The following is a 27673-nucleotide window of genomic DNA, read 5'->3' as shown; positions in this document are numbered from 1 at the left end:
TCAACTTGAAATTAAAAAGAAACTTTTGTTGAAGAATTGAAAGGATAAAAATTCAAAACAAATGTGTTATACTAATCTATTAAAGTTAGTAACTATATCTACTGACTGAAGTATTATTTTTAATTGTTACATAATATGATTTACTAAAACAATGTTGTTGATTAACTTTTTATTTTTTAAATGTAGAACTGTGATGAATGCAGAATAATACTTTGAACATTAAACATACACAGTAAATTCTTCAAATGTTGAGCGTCGCGATATCTCGAGTATTCAGCCATTTCAAACTAAATTAAAATTCCCTTGAAACTACTATTACACTAAAATATTTTTACAACTACAGAACTCGATAAGTCTTTTAAATTTTTTAATACCTATAAAAATTGTTTTCGCTTCCCTTGAGATTTAACTTAACGAGAGTTTACTGAATATTATTATAATATAAAACACGTCTTATTATTAGTTAATGTATTTTATTCGAATTTAAAATTACCTTTAAGCTCGGGTAAGTATAGTAAATTAGTAATCCACAAATCAATGCAAGGTCGGGCTACAACTTATTTGTGCATATTTACCTTTTTTACAACTCATTTGCGCACAATTAACGAACAATAGAAACCTTTTTTCAAAAAAATTTATCCACGTATCATAATCTGTATACCTCCAAATTTTCGAATTGGTCATTACTGATGATGGGAAACTATTATACTCAAACCGCATTTTCCTTCAACTTATAAAAGACTTAGGACTTTCTGTCTCATCATATTCTGATGTTATATGACTTATAACTCATATGTTACAGGACTGGCGGGTTTAAAACTTTTTATTTAAGAACAGCTTCCTTAGAAATCCATTATTCACAATTTTGTCAAATTACAAATTACACAAATTATAATTACAATAATTTTTCATATCAAAACATTAATTAATTTATTTGTTAATACATATTTAATATTTATTGGTACGCGTTTGCAGTAAAAATGTTAAAAGATAAACTTTTTTGGATTTGTAATCAGAATATAATATTTTTTTCATATAATTTAGTTTTTTTAATATTTCTATTCTAAGCATGGGTATTTTATTTATTTATTTTTAAATTAGTATTAACTTGAATTTCCATTAGTATTTGAAGAATTTAGTGAATGTGAGGGTGCAGGGAGGCATAAAATTGACTATTGAAGTGCATGTGAACGTTTTCAGCTCGGTTTGTTGTTCTTGGGCTAATGTCTGGTTTACTACTCTATAATTCTGACCTAAAATCAGCATCAGAATCAATATAATTTTTTAATATATAGTCTGAAAAATCCAAGGCTGGGCAAGTTAATGATTTTTTTTAACTCAGTTAAGTTAATATGCACCAATAACAAAAAGTTAATTTAACTATAGGTTAACTCAGTTAAGTTAAAAGTTAATACACACTTTTTGTTAACTTTTTATTAAGTTAAAAAAAAGTTAATTTGTTTATACAACGTTAACATACTTAATTTTTTTCCAACCCAAAACTAAATTATAGACTATAGTGTTTATATTTTATACAGTGTTTCCATATTAGTTAAGTTCGAATTATATACATTTTTTACTTAAAACAATTCACGGTAAATATTTTTTAACATGAAAACGAAATATACTGAAGTAGTGAAATATGATAAAATTAAAAACAAAATAAATTAACTTAACTTACTTCTTGAAATGAAAAATTAACTCGTTAATTTCACGTTAATTAAAAAAGAAATTTAGTAAGTTAACAGTTAAGTTAATGAAAAGCCAACATTAACTAGTTAAGTTAAAAAGTTAATATAAAATTAACTTATTAACTTAACTTTAACTTTTTAACTCGTTCATGCCCAGCCTTGGAAAAATCCATACTTGTAATACAAGGAGCTATTGCAATTATTTCAGTAAATGCGTCTGGAACTTCATTAGATTTTAAATAAGGTAAAACGAAAAAGTTTTTAAGCGACTATCCAATTTCAGAATAATTTTTCAAATATTCTTTTAATAACACTTTATTTTTTTTTCAAACGCCTGAACCAACTTTTTCCTTTATCAATTGACGATTTTTCAATTAATATGGATAATATTGATCGTGTATGGGCAGCTTAAGACACTCTGTACGGCTGTACACCCAAAACTGAACCTACCAGCTGGTTTTCATTATGTTCACTATTTTGTGCGCAACCGAGTAGTCGTAAATTTAAAATACCTATATATTAATATACACATATAGTCATATAGAGTCTGCAAACGAGTCTCCACACAAGGTCGTAATTATTACAATACAAAAAACACTAATTATATAATTATTGTTTTATCATATAGGTATAATTTTCATATAATATATTCTAAAGTATATTGGATATATTGTGTATGCAGTGTTGTTAAGGAACGCGTTTCTAAAGGAACGATTTATGGAATTGATTCCTTTTTAGAGGAACGAATGAAGGAATAAATTCCATTCTTTTTTAAAGGAATAGGAACGTGAATCAATTCATTTTTTTTAGGAATAGGAAAGTAAATATTATATTTCTTTTGTTCTTCTCGGAAAAGTGTAAAAAAACATTTGTGGAGAAAAATTTTGTATTTTTGTTTACTTATTACGTTATTAATCTATTAAAAAAAAATATAGACAAAGCTACCAATTTTTTATTCACATACGACTGTGTACTGATTAGTAATAATAACTATACATTTATAAATTTATAATAACTAATAACTCATAAACCACGAGGAACGAGGAAAAGAATGAGTTCCTTTTTCATACGAACTAGAAATTGGACGAGTTCTTTTTGACATTAAATGAACGAGGAACTGAACGAATTCCTTTTTATACTAAAGGAACGAGGAATTATAATTATAATTATATACAAGGAATTTTAACAACACTGTGTGTATGTAATTAGTTGTATAATATATAATTGTAAATGTAATTAAATTTAAGCTCAGAATCGAGTATATTTTTGCAGACAATTCCACGCTCTTCAGTCTCTCCCACTATCATAAATATAGTGTAGCTATCTATATATAAATAAAAATCCAAGTTCTCAAAATCCTTGTAAATCATTAAGTCTACTATTATATTATGTAAATATAATATATACATTGCAGTATTAAAAATATTATTAATAAGTAAATTAATAATAATAATACAATGTTTATTTATACATATATTGTATAATTGAATGTACATAGTATAATAATATATTTATGTGTATAAAGTTATAAAATATGTAAATGAGTAGCAGATATGTAAACGATCCATATATATGTAGTGTAACAATGTTAACTGCTTATACTATTGCAAAAAAAAAATCAAGATGTATAAAATAAAATAACAGGCCGGTTAACAATTTTATCACATAAATTACAATTTATAATTAGGCATTTAGTTTATAAATTCTGAAAAACAGAAACTTCCATTGTTATTTCTTGATATTTTTAATGAATTAAAATATTATAATAAATAAAATGAAAAAAAGCACGCAATGCAATAAACACTTCGGATGCCATACGACTCAATTATTTTACCTTACACGACGCTAAATCTAAAACCAAATTATTTTCGAACAACATGGCTACAGGTTTGGACACAAGGTTCTTCAAAACTAAATTAAATTATAAACACCATCCTCTTTATGACCATCACCACCGGACATCATAAGGAAAATAGATAATCGACCGAATGCGAATCGGACACACATCGTCAACCCATCAGTACCTGATGAAGAGGGTAGACCCCCTATCTATATGTGCCAGTGCCCAGTTATGGCACACCTCTCACAATCAAACACTGAAACACATCATATAAGAATGCCTCTCTTCTGAAACGGATAAACGGGAAGCAGGGATACCAAACATTCCCTCAGAAGCCCTCCATCCAGACAACATAAAAAACACAATTACATTCATAATTAAGATCAAGTAAATTAATATTTAGTGACTTATAACCTGTATATAATATTAATGTGAACCTTTATATAGTTGATGCAGCCAATGGTCTTAGATGCCGAGGCTTCAATAAATAAAAAATGAAAACATGTATATATATATGACGAAAAAGAAAGCTATACATTTTTGTTCAGTATACAATTAATACATTTCAATATTTTCAACTTATGTCTTATATAGGTATCGATTTCTATGGTTTATAGAGAAACATATGAGCAAAATCGAGAAAACCTTGCTTACAAACAAACTAGTTTATTATCAGGCGACCTTCATGCGTAAATTCCTAATATTTTATAATTAGCAAAATAATCATAATAAACACAAACGTAGGAAAATGTATGAGTTGACCGCGTCTCAGTAGTAATTCAGATGTAGCCCAACTCTGTTTAAAAAAAAAATTTTACACGTGATGTGATTTTAGTTATTCCTGAGTGATCCTTAAAGTATTGTTCTAAAATATATACATTATTGATGAATAAACTAATATGAGTACCAAATCTCTTGTAATAATACGATAAATAATACAAATTATAGTGGTGCATACAATTTTTTTAAGATAAATAAAAGGAAGCGTAGCATTTTCAAAATGATATCACAATCAATTCATCTGCGAATTTCGTTGTATTTGTTTATATTTTATGGGTCTAAAACAACAAGCACTGCTGGATTTCCGCCATTATTCGAATCCGGGTTGATGTACATTGCTGAATCTTTGGAATGGGAATCACACGAAACCGTCAATCAGGCAAAAGTTTTCCCGGAATACGATTTCATTGTCGTCGGTGCCGGAAGTGCCGGATCGGTAGTGGCGAGCCGATTGTCCGAAGTGAGTGTATCTACCGAAAATATTATAATATTCAACTTCAAACGACATTGATGTGATTTCGACTTTCGGTGTTTTAATTTTTTAATACTATACTGTTCTCCCAATGACGGCGATTCTTGTATTTGTTACGATCAGGTAAAACAATGGCAGGTGCTGTTGATCGAAGCCGGGCAACACGCCTCACACTTCATGGACGTGCCTTTGGCTGCTCCGTTTTTGCAATTTTCCTCGATCAATTGGAAATACAGAACAGTTCCGATGAACAACTCGTGTCTAGGTAATATTTTGAAGTCGATTAAAAGAGTAAATTGTGTATACTCACAGTAAACTTTGGACGTTTGCAATTTATAGGAATGGAAGGCAATCGGTGCAAATTTCCTAGGGGCAAAGTCATGGGTGGCAGTAGCGTATTGAATTACATGATATATACACGTGGTAACATAAAGGATTACGACAATTGGGCGGATATGGGAAATACGGGTAAATTTACAAATTGTATCTGAATTATACAGTAATCGCTGACTCGACGTTTAATGGACTCACTTTGGCACCAAACTACCAGAGTAGGTATGTGTTCATTAATCGAAATATAGAATAATGCGAAAAGTCCAATAGAATAAAAAGATATGCATATGCATCATTGTCATAAAAATTTTAATTTGGCTATGTACCAACAAATAAGTATTCATTATTATGTATTTATATTTTATTTATGTATTTCGAATATATGTTATCATTAAAAAAAAAAAAAAAACACGAACATTGATAAAATTACAAATAGAAAATATTTATTTTTCAAAAATGTTGTTTCGTAATGATTTCAAACTATTTATAAATAAGAATATGCTCGCAAATTGAGCAAGCCTCATCGAGTCCAACATGTGAATAAGATGAGTCCGTTAACCGTGAGTCCAATTAACGGCCACTAGAATTTAATAATTTGCAGTAATTTCATAGAGACCGAGTTTAAAGACTAAAAAAAAACAAAATTTTAATACGTGTTTAAGGTTGGGATTATAACAGCGTTCTGAAATATTTCATCAAATCGGAAAACGCCAACTTGTCTCAGGCTGACCCGGGTTATCACGGAAAAAACGGATTGTTGTCGGTGTCCGATGTCCCATACAGGACACCAATAGCAAAAGCTTTTGTAGAAGCCGGGTCACAAATCGGACTTCCTGTTGTAGACGTCAACGGGGAGAAACAAGTCGGGATCAATTATATACAGGTAAATAGATAATATACGAGGTAATATTATATTATGCGTATATTATATATAGTTAATCATTATTATATAACTAGCGGCCAAAGATTCGTTTTTGTATTATAAGTATATTTGTAAAACGTTCATGCAATATTTTAGATAATTCTATTTTAATACCTAGTAATATAATATGTAATAAATGGCAACTCTATAAATAAACATAAAAAATATTATTTTATCGTGAGCTGCAAAAAAAATTGATTTTTTTTGTATAGATATAGGCACACAAAACATTCTAGATCGAATTGTATCTTTTTAAGTGGACAGCATACCCGCATATTGTGTTGTCTCCATCTTATTAACTTACGAGTTTATAAGTGATAACATAATATAGCAATTTATTAATGTTACGTTCACAATAATCCATTTTACTCTAAATTATTTTTAAAATTAGAGTAAATTGAACAATTGTAAAATTTAAAGGTTACTAATAGGCATCTCGTCTAAGACATCTCGAGTACTTCGTTGGCGTTTGTGCGACGACTGCAACGCCTATTAAGTCATTCTCTCGTATATTTGGTATCTAAGTTACAAATAACATCCGGTGAATCCGATAAATTTACGATAAATATTAAATATCAACCGTATCAATTGTTCAGCCAAAATGGTATAACGTTCTTAATTGTTCGATAGCCGATTATCGTGCCCAAATTATCGTTCGATTAAATTTGGCAACGTTGGAAAAAAAAATATCGAGCGTTCTCAATCGTGTTACCAAAAAAAACGTTCTTAATCGTATTTTATCGCATCTCGAAAGCTTGTATTGATATTTTAATTTTGAAGCAAGTAATAATCATTTTCAAATTTGCATAAAATACACAGTTTTAAAATGCTGATAATTTGCTTCGTAATTAAAATGTCAATAAATGCCTATTAGACGCCCCATAGATCATAATCTTTAAATTTTATAATAGATAAATTCACTCTAATTTTAAAAACAATTGAGTAAAACGAAGTCAGGACGTTTTCAGATCAATTACATAGGTGGGGAGCGAAAACATTTTACCCATGAATACCGCTTTGCTAAACAAAAACTGAAAACCTCTATGCCTATATATTAAGTATCAACGGTCAACGGGGAGTAGTCTTGCATGAATGGAGTATCATGAACGTACAATGATATGTTGTAAGATGGAGACAACAATGTTTGCAAGGGTGTTCAAAGGAATTGTCAGGAGGGGGAGGGAAAAATTTTTATTTTTTACATTTTTCGTTTCACTTTCCGATTAGTGATAAAATATTATTTGTGACATGTCTTCTTTCATATAGGTAGGGAATGTAAAAATTAGTTATGAATTATACGTAATACGTAGATAGTTAGTTAAAACTTAATCTTATAGCATTAATTTAAATTAATTGTGACGTTAAAATTAGCAAAATATGCATTTTTTTTTAATAAATAAAATGTTACATTGATTTCATAATTTTAGGTAATTTATATAATTAAATATTTCTAAATTATTTACTCATTGCTAACCCCGGTATCAATTCGCGGACGCCCTTGAATGTGGCTGAGGAGTCTTCTTATGTTTTAAAACATCATAAATATTACATTTTGGTGTGTACTTATATTAGTATATTACCATTAATTATATATATATATTACCATAAATATTTATAATCAATGTAATTACTTTTGTGTTGTTTTTAAGCACCTACTACAGAATATGACTTGATTCTAGGATTTCAAAAATATATATTAATGTATTTTAACGTAAGACTTGAGATTGGTTTCCCAAAATTTGTTTGATTTTGTCCCTCGTATAAAAATTAATATAAATTTTTGGGGGATGCAGTAGCCAAGTGGACTAAGGCGTCGGTTGCGACGCACACCTTCGACGGTTCGAATCTCGGCATCGGACGGCACTTCTCTTCGGGCAGTCACAGTGTCTGGAGAGAGAGGCCGTCATCCTCCACCCGGGCATGGCAGATACCTATGCGTGCCCACTAAAAATTTTGCCAAACTAAAATACATCTGCTTACAAACCTACAATACCTTTCCCTACAAACAGAACAAACAAAAACAAACAGCTAATGGTACTAACTAGTAACTACCCATAGTTGCCGGGCTTTATGTTCAATAAAAAAAAATTTATATATTTTTTTAACTATTTATATAATATTTTTAATCTATAAATAATAATATATTATTATAGAGACTATAAATTGATTACTACTCCATCACACAATAATATGGATATATTGTTATGTGTATTGTTATTACCTATGTATTTTCCTTATGAAAAACTTAACTTGAATATACCTACAATTTATTCAAGTTTATTAAAATTTATTATTATGATGTAAATCTAAAAAAAACAACTTATAAACAAATTTAATTGGCTTAAAATTTACTGAGTGTATAATTATTATCAAAAACAAAAACACGCGCATTGCACATTACACGTGCAAAATATAAAAATATAATTATATTAATGATAATGTACCTATAGGTAATTGTATATAGTACCAATAGAGTTTATACTATAGTAATAAATATATTATAACTTGACAAGGGGGGTAGATGATACTACTAGATAATTATACTAAATTGTTAATTTTAATAGTTAGTTATTAAGGAGTTTTAAGGTTGTGGAAACTCGAAAGCCAACTATTTTTGTGTATATTCATATACGAACGAACCCAAATGATTCACCTATAAGTATATTTTTTTAACACCTAATAATATCTTCACGTATTTTTAAATGTCTTATAATTGCAAAATATATAGTAGATTTCAATTCAATATATTATTCTAATAATCTAACAAACAATTTCAAGAAACAACATAAAAATTATTTCAGGAAAAAGAGGAACAGCCTTCTGGCTTCTATTTACACGTTATATCTAACGCTATTTTATCTAACTATATAAACGTAATAGCGTTATTTACGTTATTATTTGTATGTTATTATTAAAGTTAATAAGATATTCGTAATGAAGTGCGCACGCACAGGAGGATTGCCTACCTAAAAATTTACTAATCGCATAATCACAAGCGTATCTCACGGGTATAACGCCGGGCGGGATGGGTGGAACTGTGGAAGGCTCTAATTAAGTATAATCGAACGTGTCCTGACCATAGACGAATAAACTAATGGGCAGTACTTAGAGAGAGAGGTCAGGGGTACGATATAGAGTAAAAGAGAAAAGAGAAAGTGGGGGAAATACAGTATTAGTTTCATACGTTTATGATTACCCCCTTTATGTTTTTTATCTCTATTCTCTCATCGTTCTTTCTTCTTTCTTTCTCTTATATGATTCCCGTGCATTGAGGGCAGGGCGGAGTGGAATGAGCTGTCTATTAGTTTATAGGTCTATGGTCAGGGTACAATAGTCAGACTGACTTACTGACTGATCAACGTAGAGCCTAGACAATGATAGCTTAAGGCTTGCAATTTTTCTATTAATTAATCTCATAAGTCTAAGATATTTTACGGCAATATATTATAGACGGGAATGGGGAGATGTATGGCGATACACAAATATTTTACACTCAGGTGAAGCCGGGTAATTCAGCTAGTTATTTATAAGTATACCTATATAGTATAATAAATATAAAACAAATGTATAATTTAAAAATGTATTTTATTTCACTAGGTAGTCTTATTTTAACAATATTGGGTATCTTCTATAAAGATTTAAATTGTATTTAAAAGAATAATTTAAATACCACGTACCTAATTAAAATATCAGATACACCAATTCTCAACCAACTAGGCTACAGTAGCAATACTATATAAACTTACACTATACAGCCATATAGATTATGGGTATATAGTTATATTATGTATAATTCCACATAGATGCATTAATTATATTAATTATAGTTTCCGAGATAATAAAAAAAATCAATAATATTATAATCATTTTCCGATCAGTGGCTTCAATTTATATTTAAGAGAATGTTAGCGTACCATTTTGTGGTTTTTCATTATAATTTTAAAGCAACTAATGGATTTTTAAGTTTTTTCAAAATTGTAGTATCTTATATACAACTTAATTTTATAATTCTGTGGACATATAAAAAAAGGATTTTTTTTTTTAAATATCAGGCTACCATGAAGAACGGTCGCCGTTGGAGTACAAACACGGCGTTTCTGTTCCCTGCGAAAAAAAGACCGAACCTTCACGTGAAAAAGCAGAGCATGGTAACGCGGATACTGATAGACGAATTGTCAAACAAGGCGATTGGAGTGGAGTTTGTATCGAATCGAAAGAAACATAGGGTGTTTGTGCGGAAGGAAGTGATCGTTTCCGGGGGGGCCATAAACACACCGCAGCTGCTCATGCTGTCCGGAATCGGGCCCAAGCAACACTTGGCAGACATCCGGATCCCGTTGGTGAAAGACTTGCCAGTCGGTGAGAACCTCATGGACCACGTGTCACTCGGCAGTCTGGTCGTATCGATAAACGAATCCATTTCGATTACTCTGAAAAATTCTCTGGAAGATCCGTACGCCATGAACGATTACTTACGGTACGGCAGTGGCCTTGACACGGTGCCGGGAGGCGCCGAGGCCCTGGCGTTTGTGGACGTGGATAAGCCCGGGTCCGGAGACGGACATCCCAATCTTGAGTTGCTGTTGATATCAGGAACGTACTCGGCCGATAAGATGATGCCCAAGCTGTGTGGCATGAGGGCCGACCTGTACGACGCAGTGTACCGGGCCACCGAGGGTATGGATGGGTTCACGGTGTTCCCGATGGTGATGCGTCCCAAGAGCCGCGGCCGCGTGTGGCTGAGAGACGCTGACCCGTCCCACCACCCACTGATCGACCCCAACTATTTCGCCGACGAGGCCGACCTGGACGTGATCGTGGCCGGAGTCCGGCTCGTCCAGCAGATGCTGCGCACGGGCCCGATGAGGTCACTCAACGCCACAGTCCTGGAAACGCCGCTTCCGGGTTGCGTGCAACACGTGTTCGACACAGACGCTTACTGGAAGTGTGCCGCCAGACAGATATCGTTCACGATCTATCACTTGTCCGGCACGTGCAAGATGGGACCGGCTACAGATCCGACGTCCGTCGTCGATCCGAGGTTGCGCGTGCACGGCATCAGCGGCCTGAGAGTGGTGGACGCGTCGATCATGCCGGAAGTGCCAGCAGCTCACACCAACGCCCCGACGATCATGATCGCGGAAAAAGCGTCCGACATGATTAAGGAGGACTGGGACGTACGGACGTAGTAGATAATTTCGAGCTGTAATAATATTATAATCAGCATTAAGGATATTGATTTAAGCGACTGGCGCCAATCGAATTTTTTATTGGAGGTATACCAACATTTAAGCCGTCCAATTCTTATAATACACAATATATAATTCACGCAGGTCCGGTGATTGCCTATACATTATGTTTGTATAACAGAGCAAAATAATATGTTGTGCGTATTAACCGATAAATTCGTGTTTTAATAATGACTGATGTCCAATGATGTACATACTAATAAGCAACAATTATAATTATATTATTATGTAATACACGATTTTATTTCTAATAATATTTTGTTATATTTGCGACACGAGCGACGGTTATCTGTTATAAAACTCGCGTGTTGTCTAAGGTATAGGTATATATTATATTTTAAGGTACATACCTGTGTTTTATTATGATATGGTCTGTATACAGTGTTAAGAATATTTTAAGCTGCAGTTGAATGCACATCGCCACACCACTACATCAGCGACACTATTATTATACACGCGAATAGTTTGTACTGAGCGCGTGTTTCACTATAACTTATTACTGTTCAATGTTCATGTTAGGTTTATCATCTCAGTCCGTTGTACCTACATAGTATTATTGTTTTATATTTATTTTGTACATAATGTCATAGCCCATAGGTATGCACTGCACTATAATATTGTTTACATCCTGTGTATACATTATACAGTATACATGTACTATATATACGGAGTGATCCATTTATTAACATGAAATATTTATTTTACATGGCTATAAGTCGGGAACGGTACAACTTTTTGAAAACAATAATATTATTTTTTGTTGTTTATCGCTATAATTGTTTACGTTTTTTACCCTTTTAAATGACAACATATACGTATTTATTTCATACCTATTGTGAAACAGAATATTCAAAGTCTTGATGAGCAGAGTAGTGGGCCAACATTTTGTGGGACACCCCTGTACCACTCCATTCTGTTCATCCAAACTTTAAATATTTTGAAGTTATAAGTATAACTCAAAAAACTACTCGTCTAAAATTCGATTTTTATACTTACATTAAATGAATCACTCGGTATAGTTGACCAATAATAAATATACACACTCGACACTTTTCGGCTACAGCGTCCAAAATTATATATACGCAGGTATTATCAAAATGACACTATGATGGCAGTAATTTTGACATTCATCAACAAGGCAACAACACAAGTAAAGTAAACTCAATGAAACATTAATAATAATTAATAACATTATTCCTGCAATATACCTACAGTAAATGACGTATTAAAATACACTAACAACCGCTTATTGAACTCACTATGGGGCTGAATCGATTGAAACAATAGGGAAAAAGACCCAAGATCCATGAATAAAAATATGTATGTAAGTAATTATTAATATTAAATAAAGATATGTTAGTAAATAATATTAAATGTATATATTATAAGTGGAATAGAGAAATTAAGTTATGTGGTACTTATAATATTTATATATTTATTAGGTCCCTATAATATTTTATTGTACCATAAATTAAATAAAATAAATTATATATTATATATATATTATATATTTAATAAATTAAATATATAAATTTATATATTTTAATTGACACCATCGACCGGTGTCAGTTCAATAGAAGAATTTATTATTTTCTAAAAGTAAAATATACGTTCAATTGGGATGATCCTGCAGTTTGAGTCCAATAGGCATAAACGTTTTTAGGGGATATTTTGGAGGGGGGAAAGAGGCTTCAGCAATTCAGCCTCCCGGAATTTATCCCAGAATTCATCAAAACTTATTAAGATTTTTTCGATAAATATTAATTATAGTCAGTGGCACCGACTTGTTTTTCATTTGGTGGGGCAAAGTATAAAAATTAGTTACCACCACCACCCGCCACCCACATGATTATATTGTAAATTCAACTATAACAAAGCAAACACTGGGGCGAACTGCTCCGTAAAAAATACGCTTTCGGCGCCACTGATTATAGATACATAATATTATTGCTAGCTATATTTTTGCTTCTTACAATTTTTAAATAGCTTTTTTGTTTAGTATAAATAACCCAAAAAATAGACCCTGTGATTCTGTATCAAATTCCAATATTTTTTTTTAAATATTAAGAAACAATAAATTATATTTCTAATAAAAACATCAATAAATTAAGTGATTTTATCTGGTAGATGCTATGCAATGTAATACACATCTATATATAAAATAAATTGTCAATATTCCAAATTGTCTGCTCCAACCACCATAGACCCAATTTGGGTTAAATTTATGGCCGTAGCCACTTTCCTCTAAAAACGAGATACCGTTTTCCTCCACTGTCCATTTTCCTCCAATAAATAATAAATAAAATAATAAAATAGATAATATAAATAATTTATGCATATCGGAAAAATAAAAAATATTCTTTATTAGACTTAATTGACAGCTGATATAGATATTATAGCCGATACCAGAATGTATCAACTGAAAATGTGATCCTAACAAGGCTTGCATCTGAAAAAAATTCTGTTTTATGTTATCTATAATAAATTAAAACGTTACAAAATGTTTGCGTTTATCGTTATTTAAAATAGTGTTAATACCTATAAAATTTAAAAAAATAATAACTAATTCGGGTGAGTAATAGCCCGGTTACGAAATATAATACAATCAATTCTTAGATTGTCGTATGAAATATATGTTTCTACAAAACCAATAGACCTTTTAAATAAATAAATTTTAAAATATTTCGTTTTGCGTTATTTTTCGGTCTATGATATTCTATAAATTACGTTTTGCGTTATATTTTGTTTAATGAGATATAATATATTTTGTTAATAGTTATGTTTTGTTTTGCGGTAATAATTATTTTTGACCATCATTTTCTATTATAATTACGTTTATAAATTTCAATCGTTTTTTTGTCAAATATAACGTTATTATAACGTTTGCAAGCCCTTGGACCTGGATCCTAGCCTTACTCTATCTTTATAATACATAACGTAATACTACAACACTGGCTGAAATATTGGAGGAAAATAGACATAATTTCAGTCTAAAATAATGTGGAGAAAAATGGAAACCGACCTTTTTTTTGTGGAGGAAAATGGACATTGGAGGAAAATGGTATCTCGTTTTTAGAGGAAAATGGAACCACCCAAATTTATGGGGGTGCTATAGATTTATGTCGACTAAAGTGATCAGTAGGGGACTTTTCCCCCCACACCCCCTTCAATTCATACACATTAATTTTAAAAACTTTCGTGTTAATCTTAATGTACCTAAACAATTACCTAAAATATAATACATTATTAGGTAGGTATATCCTATATCCTATATTATTATTCTGATAGGTACCTATAGTATGTATTATTATTATTATGAAAATGATAAGGTCTTAGAAATAAATTTACCCAAATATCTAGGCGTAATATTATAGTCAATGAAATAGAATGATGTTTTCAACAATTATTAGGAGTGCTAATATGAATTTTAGGGGTGCTTAGCAACCCCAAACACTCCCCTCCCACCACCAAATTGTGCCTATGCCAACCACCTTACAACGCGTCCTTATTTACATATATTATACTAATCGTTTATTATGTATAAATAATCTTCATATCATCGCGTTCATATATTTAATTTTAAGCACATCGTAATATTATATAATAGCCGGTTTAATGCAGAATATTTTTTTTATACTGTTAAATGTAAAAAAAAAATTTCGTCGACGATCGAATATAATTAAAATAACCAATCAGGGTTAAGCAGTTATAAGCACAACATAAAATTGGGTGTACTATAAAATAATGTTGTATTAGCAATATCCGAAAGGTCATTGAACGGTCACGTTACTAAATTATATATTTGTATATACCTACCGAATATATACGCTATAATACTCGTAGTACCGCTATAGCAGATTCCCTATATTTGTGGTATCGCTCGTCACATTAAACAAATTCAAACAATCAGACTGTACCTAGGTCTATTCAATACGTATAGCCGTCATTCTAAATATTATAGTATTTACTAATATGTGGGTACACGAATCCGTAGAACGTTTAAAATATTATCTAAATGGTAAATCGCGAGCTGAAAATTAATAGCAATATAAATTAATACATTCGAACGTTTTTATCCTGCAAGCATCAGAAGCGGAAAAAAAATTAACGAGAAACGAGTTATTTGCAGTTAGACAGAACGGCCTTCGAGTCGCATGCCGTTGGTAATGAGTGAGTTTACGATAGGTCAATATCGGATCCGATTCAAGCATGTATTACGACCACGTGATTATATGTCCGACAACAGTCCAATGACTCCTGAACTAGAAAAAAAATTATATAAGCACATAATATTATAAGGATAATATATCGTCGCGCGTGGCTGCTGCGAAGTCTTTCGCAAATTTCGTCGACATTTGCCTGCTGGTCGTGGTTATAATCCGACGTCCATCGTACACGCGACAGTCGCCGGAACCAGCAAATCCAAAATCGGGAATTCGCGAAAATATATTATTATGGTTTCCGCTTCGCTACATTTTCAGGCGCGGACAGTTGTTGTCTTATTATTGTTGCAGTGCTCGTTCGTGGTCATCGTCCAAAGCGTATCGTCGCCTGCACGGTCCTATCCGCCTCTATTCCAATCGGCGCTGAAATTTTTGGGAGAAACACTGGTATGGGAATCCAATGAAACCGTCGACCGGGCAAAGGTGCTTCCGGAATACGATTTTATCGTGGTCGGGGCCGGAAGCGCTGGATCGGTAGTGGCGAGCAGACTGTCTGAAGTGAGTGACTATGCGGCTATAATAACTATAATATATGCGTTCCGATATTTTTAAATATTGCATGCAATATATATGAATCGTGGAAATTTCTCCCGTGACTGTTTTCAGTGTAGTAGAACAATTTCCGCCTATTTTTTTTTGAAGTTTACTATTTAATAATATTATTTTATTATTGAATATGAAATTATTTTTTTCCCTATTGTCTAATATTTTCAAATATTTTCATAAATATAATAAATTATAGGTGTATATTTTTGATCAACTGAACTACTTGATTCAAATTCAAAAGCAATTATTAAATTGTTAAATATCCAAACTGGTAGTTTTAACAAAAAAAAAAAAATTTAACAAAGGTAAAAAAATATGTGTTTAGAAATAACAAAAGAATCAGTAATCAAATGTTTTTTTACATAATGTATCATTTTTATGTCAGAATATAATTATTAATTATATTTTATTTTACACTTAATTTTTTTACATTTTTGTTGTTTGAAGTAGTTCAGTTGATCAAACATATACTTTTATAATCTATTATATTTATGAAAACAAAAAAATGTTTATATATTTTATATTTTATTATTGAAAAATAATTTCATATTAAATAATAAATAATATTGTATTATTAAATTAAATATTATTTTTCAATAATAAACTGTTAAAAAAATGGGGGGAATGTCCATTTACCAATAAATATATGAGGGAATTATTCGTTTCCGCCAAAATTTGAAATGACCGATTCCGCCATCACCTGTTTCCACCAGGTTAAAAAGATGTTCGATTCCCGTTTCCGCCTATAGCGGGTATGCTATGGTAAAATTATTATAATATATTTTTGGTAAAAAGGGGAAATAATTTTTTTAATTAATAAAACTATGACAAATTACTATATATTTATGAATAAGTGACTTGCTTTATTATTATATTTATTAAAACTATGAGAAAATATTATGTATTTATTTAGTTATTAATATATTATCAATATTTAATGTTGTCATAATATAAACCGTGTACAATTATTTCAAGTTCAAACTTTAATATACTTTACAAATAATATGGATAATATCCAATACTATGGAATATATTATTATAATAATTTTACATTTTTACCGTAGCAGGTATATTGGCGGAAACGGGAATCGAACCTTTTTTTAACCTGGCGGAAACAGTACATGCCTATATATGACATAGATATAGTATTACGTGTTTACGTGATGTACCTACCAACCGTCAGGTTGTGAATTTATAACATTTGGATGTTTTGCAGGTACCTATACTTTGTAGAATACGAACTTAATTTAAGTATTTTGTTTATTTTCATATATTTGAGCCCCGGGGAGCGTAATATTATTTATCATGCACAAGTACCTATAATAACCATTGATTATAAAATATATACTACGTACGTAGTACTATAATACTAGCAGTATTCATAGGTATTGTCAAATAATTATTGTAAGCGTATATTTCATAATATATTAAAGGTTAACCTCTTTAATTCATAATTACGGCTTCCCCTTCCCCCCCCCTCCAAATAATGTTTTACTTTGCTTTAAAAAAATTATTTCAAGTTCAAAACAGATAATGATACTATAAAAATTAAAAATACTTTGGTTATTAGCCCTCTCCCCCCCACGATTTCTATCAATATTGAATTCACAACCTTACAATCAACAATATATTTTATAAAACGTTAACATTTTCCATACAATATTACAGTAATAACCAGGGCTGAGAATTTAATGCATTAAAAAACTTTAAAAAATGCATTATAAAATACCAACAATTATAGTATAAAATTCACTTAAAATGGTTTTTAATTTAACTTTTATATTTACATTGATATTATAGGATATTATACATAAGTACATTACATTTTACATGCATAAAAATGTTATTATTTAATAAAAAATAATAATAATAATATTGATTCTACTTAAATTTTGTACAATGCTATTCACTTAAAATATTTAAAAAAAATATTATGTATTTATTTAGTTAAAATAATTAAGCAACTTAAATATATTTAATTGCGGGTACCTACCTTATTCATCTTTAGTCTTTACTATTGCATTGGACAAAAAAAAACAAAAAAATGTTTTTTAAACATGTCAATTGATGGAATAATAATATATAAAATACCGGAAGATGAACCAAAAAAAGAAAATACGACCTAAAAATGCAAAAAAATGACCTAAAAAATTAAAAAGTCAAAAAATACAAAATAAAAGTTTCATAAACGGATTCGTAATTACATAATTCAAATTATATATTATTACAAAGCTACGTTCCACAATCTCTAAAAAAAAAGCACTTTCCCACAAATTAACAGTCCTAGTAATAACTAATAAGATAATAATAATTAAACACTAGTTTGGTGTTAAATATATTTGATAGGACCGCGATGGGTTGGAAGCTCGTTAATCAATTTCGCTTAGCGTTTTATACTGCTGTTTAACAAATAATACTGTTCTATGTTCGATGACCAGGTCAAAAAATGGCAGGTGCTGTTGATCGAAGCAGGACAACAAGCCTCACACATCATGGACGTGCCTTTGGCTGCTCCGTTTTTGCAATTTTCCTCGATCAATTGGAAATACAGAACAGTTCCGATGAACAACTCGTGTCTAGGTAATATTATCTATACAATCAAATAATATTTTGTTGTCAATTAATAAGGTAGGTACTTACTATACTCACATATTTGTATACTCACAACAAACGTTTGACGTTACCCAATTTATAGGAATGGAAGGCAATCGATGCAAATTTCCCAGAGGCAAAGTCATGGGTGGCAGTAGCGTATTGAATTACATGATATATACACGTGGTAACAGAAAGGATTACGACAATTGGGCAGATATGGGAAACACGGGTAAATTTACAAATTGTTTATCACTAATATAATTTCCAAATTGCTAACTGCAGACCTTTTGTCGAGTTTGTGTTTAAAAATTCAAAACATTATGCGTTTCAATTCGTGTTTTAATAGGTTGGGATTACAACAGCGTTCTGAAATATTTCATCAAATCGGAAAACGCCAACTTGTCTCACTCCGAGCCGGGTTATCACGGAAAAAACGGATTGTTGTCGGTGTCCGATGTCCCGTACAGGACTCCAATAGCGAAGGCTTTTGTGGAAGCAGGGTCGCAAATCGGACTTCCCGTTGTAGACGTCAACGGAGAGAAACAAGTCGGGATCAATTATTTACAGGTAAATAGTAACAAACACGAGGTTATATATCCGTATAGTTAGTAATTGTTACATAACTAGCGGCCAAAGATTCGTTTTTGTGTACAAAATATATAATTATATACAGGTAGGTATAGGTACAATTTCGAATCAACGGTATCCGTATATAATATTAACATTTAACACCACGGATTTGTGAACATTACAAACATTATAAAAATATTAAAAAAATCATTACCATATATGTGTGGTTATAAACTTATACCTAAACCAAAACGTGATATTTTTAGTATTTTTAAAATCGAGTTTTACCTACGATAGATTTTCTGTACTATAAAAATGCCAGAAAATAAAATAAAATATAATAATAGTTCTGCGATGGGTTAACCTATCTATAATATTTTATTGGTTAAAAATAATTTCCATTGTAGAATTAATTCAAAATGTACAGTGAAGTACTTTGATACTTAGTAAATTTTTTTTTTAATCTTAGAAGTCTTGAAATCAAGAAGTAATAATATAGTTTTGATACCTATGTTTTAAGTAATTTTCATATACCTAATATGTAAAAACGTTATTAATTATCTGGCAACAGCACGTTTCGCACAAAAGACTATATATTTGCATAAAATATGATATGAGTTAAAAAACTAAAATTTTTGATTATTTTAAATTTTTACATACTTATATATTATATGATCACATTATTAACCAATAATAAAAAAGTTAAGTGGACTTCCTGAAAAAAAAAAACTAAAATTTTAGATTGAATAAGTGTATAAGTAAACGAATACAACATAATATAAACCACCACATTAATCACAAAAATAATATTATTCTAATATAGGTAGTGTAGTATAATATTATATAATGTATAAAATATAAATACAAAATTTACATAAAAAATTACAGTGTTTTCCGTTAAAAATAATTACTAGTAGATTTTTAGCTAAAATTAAGCTGCTAATTTTTTCTAATACATTTTTTTTTATTTTTATATAAAGAAGGTTATCTACAAGTACCTTATAACAGCTATAGGTTATATTGGTTCATGGTTATTGTAGGCAACTCTGAATTTATAATATACTCAATAACACCTTATAATATTATAATTTATTACCATTGAATTTAATTCGAGCGTGTATTATATGAAATCAATCACACAATTTTTAATATTATTAAATATTTTTCCAGGCCACCATGAAAAACGGTCTCCGTCACAGTACGAACGCAGCGTTTCTCTTCCCAGCAAAAAGGAGATCAAACCTGCACGTAAAAAAGTTCAGCACAGTAACCAAGATATTGATACACAAATCGACGAAGAAAGCGATCGGCGTGGAGTTCGTCAGGAGCGGAAAAAAAACCAGAGTGTTTGCCCGGAAGGAGGTGATCGTTTCCGGTGGAGCCATAAACACACCGCAGCTGCTCATGTTGTCCGGAATCGGGCCCAAGCAACACTTGGCGGACCTCCGGATCCCGTTGGTGGCGGACTTGCCGGTCGGCGAGAACCTGATGGACCACGTGTCGCTGGGAGGACTGGTGGCGACGGTGAACGACACCGTATCGATAAGGCTCCACAGGGTATTCAGTGACCCATACATTCTGAACGAATTACTGCAGAACCACAACGGTCTCTATACAGTGCCGGGTGGACCCGAAGCCCTGTCTTTCGTGGACGTCAACAGTCCGGACTTGGCGGACGGACATCCCAACCTCGAACTTCTGCTGGTGACGGGACTGTACTCGACCCACGAGATGATGCCCAAGCTGTGCGGTATGAGGCCCGACCTGTACGACGCAGTGTACCGGGCCACCGAGGGTATGGACGGGTTCACGGTGTTCCCGATGGTGATGCGTCCCAAGAGTCGCGGCCGCGTGTGGTTGAGGGACGCCAACCCGTTCCACCACCCGCTGATCGACCCCAACTATTTCGCCGACGAGGCCGACCTGGACGTGATCGTGGCCGGAGTCCGGCTCGTCCAGCAGATGCTGCGCACGGGCCCGATGAGGTCACTCAACGCCACAGTCCTGGAAACGCCGCTACCGGGTTGCGTGCAACACGTGTTCGACACAGACGCTTACTGGAAATGTGCCGCCAGACAGATATCGTTCACGATCTATCACCTGTCCGGCACGTGCAAGATGGGACCGGCCACAGATCCGACGTCCGTCGTCGATCCGAGGTTGCGCGTGCACGGCATCAGTAGCCTGAGAGTGGTGGACGCGTCGATCATACCGGAAGTGCCGGCGGCTCACACCAACGCCCCGACGATCATGATCGCGGAAAAAGCGTCCGACATGATTAAGGAGGACTGGGACGTACGGACGTAGTAGATAATTTCGAGCTGTAATAATATTATAATCAGCGTTAAGGATATTGATTTAAGCGACTGGCGCCAATCGAATTTTTTTATTGGAGGTATACCAACATCTGAGCGGTTCAATTCTTGTCATCGTCGGGCCACTTTTTTTTCTTCATAAGTTACAAATACACGTATGTATTGCATAATGTGTATGGTGTTGGAGAGTTGTATATTATTTAATATTTTAATGAATTAAAAAATTGGAAAGTGCTGGTATGTTGGAATAGCTTTTGCCATGCATACCGATTTTATACATCCTAATAATAATAAACAAACATAAACTCCTAACATAATATTATATTATACTTATTGTGATTTTTTTAATATATTTAAAATTTTTAGTTTACATTTGCCAACGGCACGTTTGGTTATTTTATGCGACATGCCAATAAAATTCAGAAAAAATAATAGTGCCTAAAGTACACCCTAGCTGTTGCCACCCTAAAATAGCATATTTCAGTAACTATTTTAACACATGTACTGCTGCAGCCATTAGACTATTTATTTTACTATTCATGCATTTAAATAGAGTTCAATTCATTATCATATATTGTAATATTAGTGCCATTAATAAATTTTAACTACAATGTAGATAAACCGGTGTAGACGAGTATAAAGTCATTCAACGTTGAAATGTGAGTCATAATTTTATTGCATTTAACTACGCACCCATTTAAATGTTTACTTAAAAATATAAAAAATCATACAAACAAAATCAATTATTTATTTACTCAAATATTTAATAGTAGTTAGTACCTTATTTTTTAATATCTATATTAGGTATAATTTTCAAACATTAATAATAATATTTTTTGCTTAATACATTTATATTATTCATTTTAATATATCCCCGAAATAAAATATTATGTTTCCTAATAATATTTTAACGATTTGTAAAAATAAATCAAATCAAATAAACTATTATTAAACAAACATATAATGAATGTAGGTACCTAATCAGTAATCTTTTAAAAGACCTATTAACATATTATGTTGTTTCACATCGTGATATAAAACAAAACAATATTATTGTTAATTTTTTAATAATATTTATTATATATTAATTTTTTTAACGAAAAGTATACCTATAATCTATATTATATAAGTATAATAATATATTTGTAATTAAATATTAATAATGTAATAATTACACTAATTAGGTTTTAAAAATGCCATGTGGTTGTCAGCTGTAATATTGTAGTCTGGGCCCTGGGGGTTATTTTTCCTAGGGTCAGGGATTTTTTTCAGGGTATTTTTATTCTGCTATTACCTATCTCCGAGATAGGTAATAACAGAATAAAGATAGTATCTTCTATAATCAGTGCAAAGGTGTACTGTAAAATTATGTGTAATAATCTTACTAAATACAAAATAATTTATATCATACCGACATAAATTGTTTCCTTAAAACGAATAAAAGCATACAGCTTATGATATTTACCATATTTATCATAGGCAATATAAAAAAAAAAGTTTAAATTAAAATAAAAAAAAGGTGGGTAAGTGGATGTCGCTCTGCTGTACAGTAGGTTACAAGTGGGTCACTGTTTAATGGATGGTATTAAATTTGAATTCAATAATATTATTGTAAAAGAAAAAGTATTCTGAGCGGAGAAGATATGTCAGTCTAGGTATAAGACATATTATATACTTATCTATGGTATTAAAAAATATTAGAGATAAAAAAAAAAAAAAGGTGGGTAAGTGGATGTCGCTCTGCTGTACAGTAGGTTACAAGTGGGTCACTGTATAATGGATAGTATTAAATGATATAATATAAATGATCAGGGGCGGACTGGGAATAAAAATCGGCCCAAAATTAAAAAAAATACTATTTTATTATTATTTATTTATTCAGTAAAGAAATGTAAATGATAAGTCAAATGTACACATAAAAAAGTATTTAAATGTTTATAACAATATAAAAACTACATAATTATTTAAAAATTGCTTTTGAAAAACTATTAATACTTAACTAAAGATACATTTTTCATAATAAGAATTATAGTTATGAAAACTAATTGTCAAGAGAAAAAATACATATACATATAATATATTATATAATATTAAATACTCGTATGTATGTATAAATATATATAAAATTATAAAATGACAATATTTTTTTTTTTTAAATAAAATATGATTTTATTAAATTAACCTTTAATGTAATAAAAGTTTAGTCATTAAGGGGCTGCTCTTAGCAAGTATATCTTTGACTTCTTCATTTTCGACTTCTATAAGAGTTTTTTTTTCGATAGCCATGAGCATAAATGCTTGAAGATGATCTTGACTTAATGAATTACGAATTCTAGATTTTATTATTTTTAACTTAGAAAGCTCCTTTCACAGCTACCTTGTGTCACCGAAAGTGTTAACAAAAAACTTATATGCAGTATAAAGTGATTTGTATGTATTTGTATGCATATTATACTTAGAAATAACTATATAACAACAGACTGGACAGTTTTTACAAAACTGATTAGAATTTGTACATTTTTCTTTATGTGTACCTTGTAAAATAAGTTGGTTCTTTATAGATTCTGAGTCAGATTCATAAGAACTTTCATCAGAATAATCGTTTACATTTTTGTCATAACTCTCAGGCACGGTATATTTTATAGATGGCCACTTTTCTTTAAAATCAAACAATTCATGTCGCAAGTTTTCTGGAGTAGCAGTTTTGTCAAAGAAAATGATTAAATCACTTAAACGTGTAAATGCTTCTTTAGACATAGTATCATTTATATCTTTAAAATTGGTTGGATCTAAAAGAGATAAATCTGAGTATAATGAGCCATGTTTTGTAAATCGTTCATTTAGTTTATTGATAATTGTGTCCAAAACTATATTGTGTACAGTTATTTTGTATGTTTCAAGTGGATTTATTATAAGTTGGTCTCTTGATACCTCACCTGGCATTTTTTTTTTAATTTTACGACGAACTGAACTTTCATCTGGGAACTTTGATTCAAGAATTTCGTCACAATCTACTTCTTCCAATTCTTTTTCTGCCCATATTATAAATGAATCGGTAGCTTCTTTCACTCTTTGAAAATCTCTAGATATTTCTTGTAAGTATGTTATAGTACTAGAAACCATCCTATATGCTTGAACTAAGTCCATTCCACTTGTTTGCAAATACTTGGACAATGGCGACATATATGTATACGCTCAAATATTCGTAAGTATAATTGTGATGTCATGACAAAACTATATTTTAAAAAAGAGTCCTTTAATGTAATAGCTTTATATCGTGTTTTTCGATTAAACTTATCAGAATTTGCAATTTTAAACATAACTGAAATTAATACAACATATAATGCACTTTCAGGCATACCGAAGTGGCCAAAAATAGTGGTAATCGACGATTCTTTAGACCACCACCTTGTATCTCCTGCTTTTGCTAATCGTTTGTTGTTTCCACATAATTCTTTCCACACATCCATTCTTTTATAGGATTCTCTTAAAAAATTAGCACATTCATTAAGAAGACTAAAAAACTTGACACTTTCAATAGTTATTTCTGTCACATCAATCATAACTAAATTTAAACAATGGGCATAGCACCATACATGCAACTGAGATGGATTTTCATCTGACAAATACTTAGAAAATCCTTTATAACGCCCTTGCATGTTTGATGCACCATCTGTAGAAGACCCAATACAATACTTTAAATCAACACCATTTACTTCCAAAGTTTCTTTGACTAATTGGAACATAGATTCTCCTGTAGATGATTTTACATTTGTCACCGCTATTAGTCTTTCTTTAACCGAGTCGGTTAGATACCTGATGATAATTGAGCATTGATCTTCAACTTTCACATCTTGCGTTGTATCAATTAGTATAGAAAACATCCCAGCACTTTTAATTTCATTAACAATGTTTTGTCTCATTATTTGACAAATGATCTGTATAATTGAATTGATGGTTGTTTTAGAAAAAAAAGTGGTACGCTGGATTTATAGGTATATTATGTTGTGCTAAAAGCTTGACCCTTGTTATTGTTATTCTTATTGTTGCTTTAAAATTTAAATACATTTTTGGGAATAATTATTTAAACTTGAAAAAACTATGAGTGGATATATATAAGTACTAAATTACAATAACTAAATGTATAACAGTCTGTACACGGTGGGCATCAGGTTATCAATGTTTAAGAAATCTTTACAAAAAAATTCAACAATAGTTAAATACATTTTGAAAAAAATTGAAAGAGAGGTGTGGGTGCCCGCAGGCAATTGCATTTAAAGAAACAAAAAAAAAAATTAGAAAAAAATTATTAAGTGGAAACAAACACTAAAGAAAACAAACTACAGATTTGGAAACAGAAAAAACTATTCACAGTAATTTATTAGTCCATCAAAGAAGGATTATTCATAAGCCTACACATCAAAAATTAACTAGAATTAAATTCATAAAAATAATAATAAAAGGAATGTGTGGAAGTCCGCAGCCTAAAGCATTTTAGAAAACAAAAAAAAGATTTAGATGAATACCACGCTAAAGAGTTTATAAAATTCTTAAACAAAAAAAAACTATTCAAAATAGTTAGTTCATTAAAGAATGATTATTAAGAGGACATCAGGTAATCAATGTTTAAAAAATTCAGCAAAAGGTAAAAAAGAATTGAAGGGGGTTGTTGGCGCCCGCAGGCAATTGCATTTTAGAAATAAAAAAAAAAAAAAGTGGGTAAGTGGATGTCGCTCTGCTGTACAGTAGGTTACAAGTGGGTCACTGTATAATGGATAGTATTAAATTTGAATTCAATGATATAATATCACTGTTTAAGAAAAACGATTCTGAGTGGAGACGGTTTATCAGTCTAGGTATTAGACATACGCCTATTATAGGTATACTTATTACTTATCTATAGTATTAAAACAAAATTGACTTATAATAGCTACCTATAATAAATTCCAAATTATTCCACAATATCCATTAGGTAACGCATCATACGCATCAACAACAAACCGGGTACTATCATAGATATATAAAAGTATACTTTAGAAGTTTCAAGTACCTACCCACGAATAATATTATACAATCACAACAAAACAACTAAAATAGTTATTCCAGGTTTTTTAATATGTAATTTCGTCCAAATTTGAGCTTAAAATGACTATACAAATAAACTGTGATTATGTATTTTTTAGATTTTTGGTAACAGAATTAACTACTTACGTGGAATCTTGTTTTAAATTTTCAATCCTTAGATCTAGAGAAGATTTAGAGAAAGTTGAACATTTTATAGATTTTTAACTACGAAATAATTAATCAATTTTAAATTTGATACATTTTGTCAAAATTCGATCTTTAAAAAAAAAATTGTGCCTATGTATTTTTAATATTTTTCAACTGCTATTGTAACAATATATCAGGAGCATTGTATTAAATTTTTTACACTTTTTAACATATAAAACTTTATTGATATTTATAGAAAAAAAAAACTAAAAAAATGTAAAACTGAAAATGTCCGTAAACAGCTCAAAAAGAGTAAAAATATTTTCAAAATTTTATCGTATATAGAAAATGCTAATATAAACATTCAGTGAAATTTTCAAGTATCTACAGTCATTCGTTTTTTAATTACAACAAAATAAGAAAATCGTTACGTGAGAAATCGAGTGAATATCGAATGTTGTAAAAATATGAATTTCAAACGCTCATAAAAATTTTATTTGACTTGCTTGTAGACATTTTTTTTTTAAATGGTAGACAAACTTATAAGGAATCTTATATTACATTTTCAAATCCAGACTTGGGTAATATTCCAAATACAGTATTCTGAATACTGTATTCAAAATACTTTTTAAGTATTCCGAATACTTTTTAAATACTTTTTTTTAAAGTATTCAATACAGTATTTTGAATACTTTTTACAAGTATTCTGAGTACAGTATTCGGAATATTTTTTTAACATCCAATATTAATTTTAATATAATATTTTATAACTAATAGATTATAGATAGTCAGATAGGTGTTTTTTTTTTATCAAGATTATAATAATATTCATTTATAAACACAGAATTTAAAAAGTAATATTTTTGCTATTGAAATCTAAATCTACTAAAAAAAAGTATTCGAAAAATGTTTGGAATACTTTTTGT

General features: G+C 30.7%; 3 protein-coding genes across 4 annotated transcripts; 2 read left to right on the top strand and 1 right to left on the bottom strand.

The window, feature by feature from the left end:
* Positions 1-4129: 4129 nt before the first annotated feature.
* Positions 4130-11541, top strand: LOC100167651 (glucose dehydrogenase [FAD, quinone]). The gene is made up of 5 exons (XM_001946072.4): positions 4130-4771; positions 4907-5048; positions 5123-5251; positions 5779-5999; positions 10091-11541. The coding sequence occupies exons 1-5, from the start codon at positions 4532-4534 to the stop codon at positions 11225-11227; spliced, it is 1869 nt and encodes a 622-aa protein (XP_001946107.1). The 5' UTR covers positions 4130-4531; the 3' UTR covers positions 11228-11541.
* A 279-nt stretch (positions 11542-11820) lies between these two features.
* LOC100158720 (glucose dehydrogenase [FAD, quinone]) lies at positions 11821-21903 on the top strand. 2 transcript variants are annotated; one of them, XM_029488628.1, is made up of 6 exons: positions 11821-12611; positions 15802-16008; positions 18495-18636; positions 18752-18880; positions 18998-19218; positions 20392-21903. In XM_029488628.1, the coding sequence occupies exons 1-6, from the start codon at positions 12594-12596 to the stop codon at positions 21526-21528; spliced, it is 1854 nt and encodes a 617-aa protein (XP_029344488.1). In that variant the 5' UTR covers positions 11821-12593; the 3' UTR covers positions 21529-21903. The 2 variants fall into 2 exon arrangements, with proteins under 2 accessions (XP_029344488.1, XP_001946057.1); XM_001946022.5 differs by lacking the exon at positions 11821-12611 and having other exon boundaries at positions 15002-16008.
* Positions 21904-24673: 2770 nt separating this feature from the next.
* LOC103308773 (SCAN domain-containing protein 3-like) lies at positions 24674-25459 on the bottom strand. The gene has a single exon (XM_008182798.1). It carries the CDS (start codon positions 25457-25459, stop codon positions 24674-24676), a length of 786 nt encoding a protein of 261 aa, XP_008181020.1.
* Positions 25460-27673: the final 2214 nt, after the last annotated feature.

The sequence above is a fragment of the Acyrthosiphon pisum genome, chromosome A1, assembly GCF_005508785.2.
Source record: "Acyrthosiphon pisum isolate AL4f chromosome A1, pea_aphid_22Mar2018_4r6ur, whole genome shotgun sequence".
Taxonomy (NCBI): Eukaryota; Metazoa; Arthropoda; class Insecta; order Hemiptera; family Aphididae; genus Acyrthosiphon; species Acyrthosiphon pisum.
The sequence above is the reverse complement of the archived record's forward strand: the minus strand, read 5'-3'. Positions and strand labels throughout refer to the sequence as shown.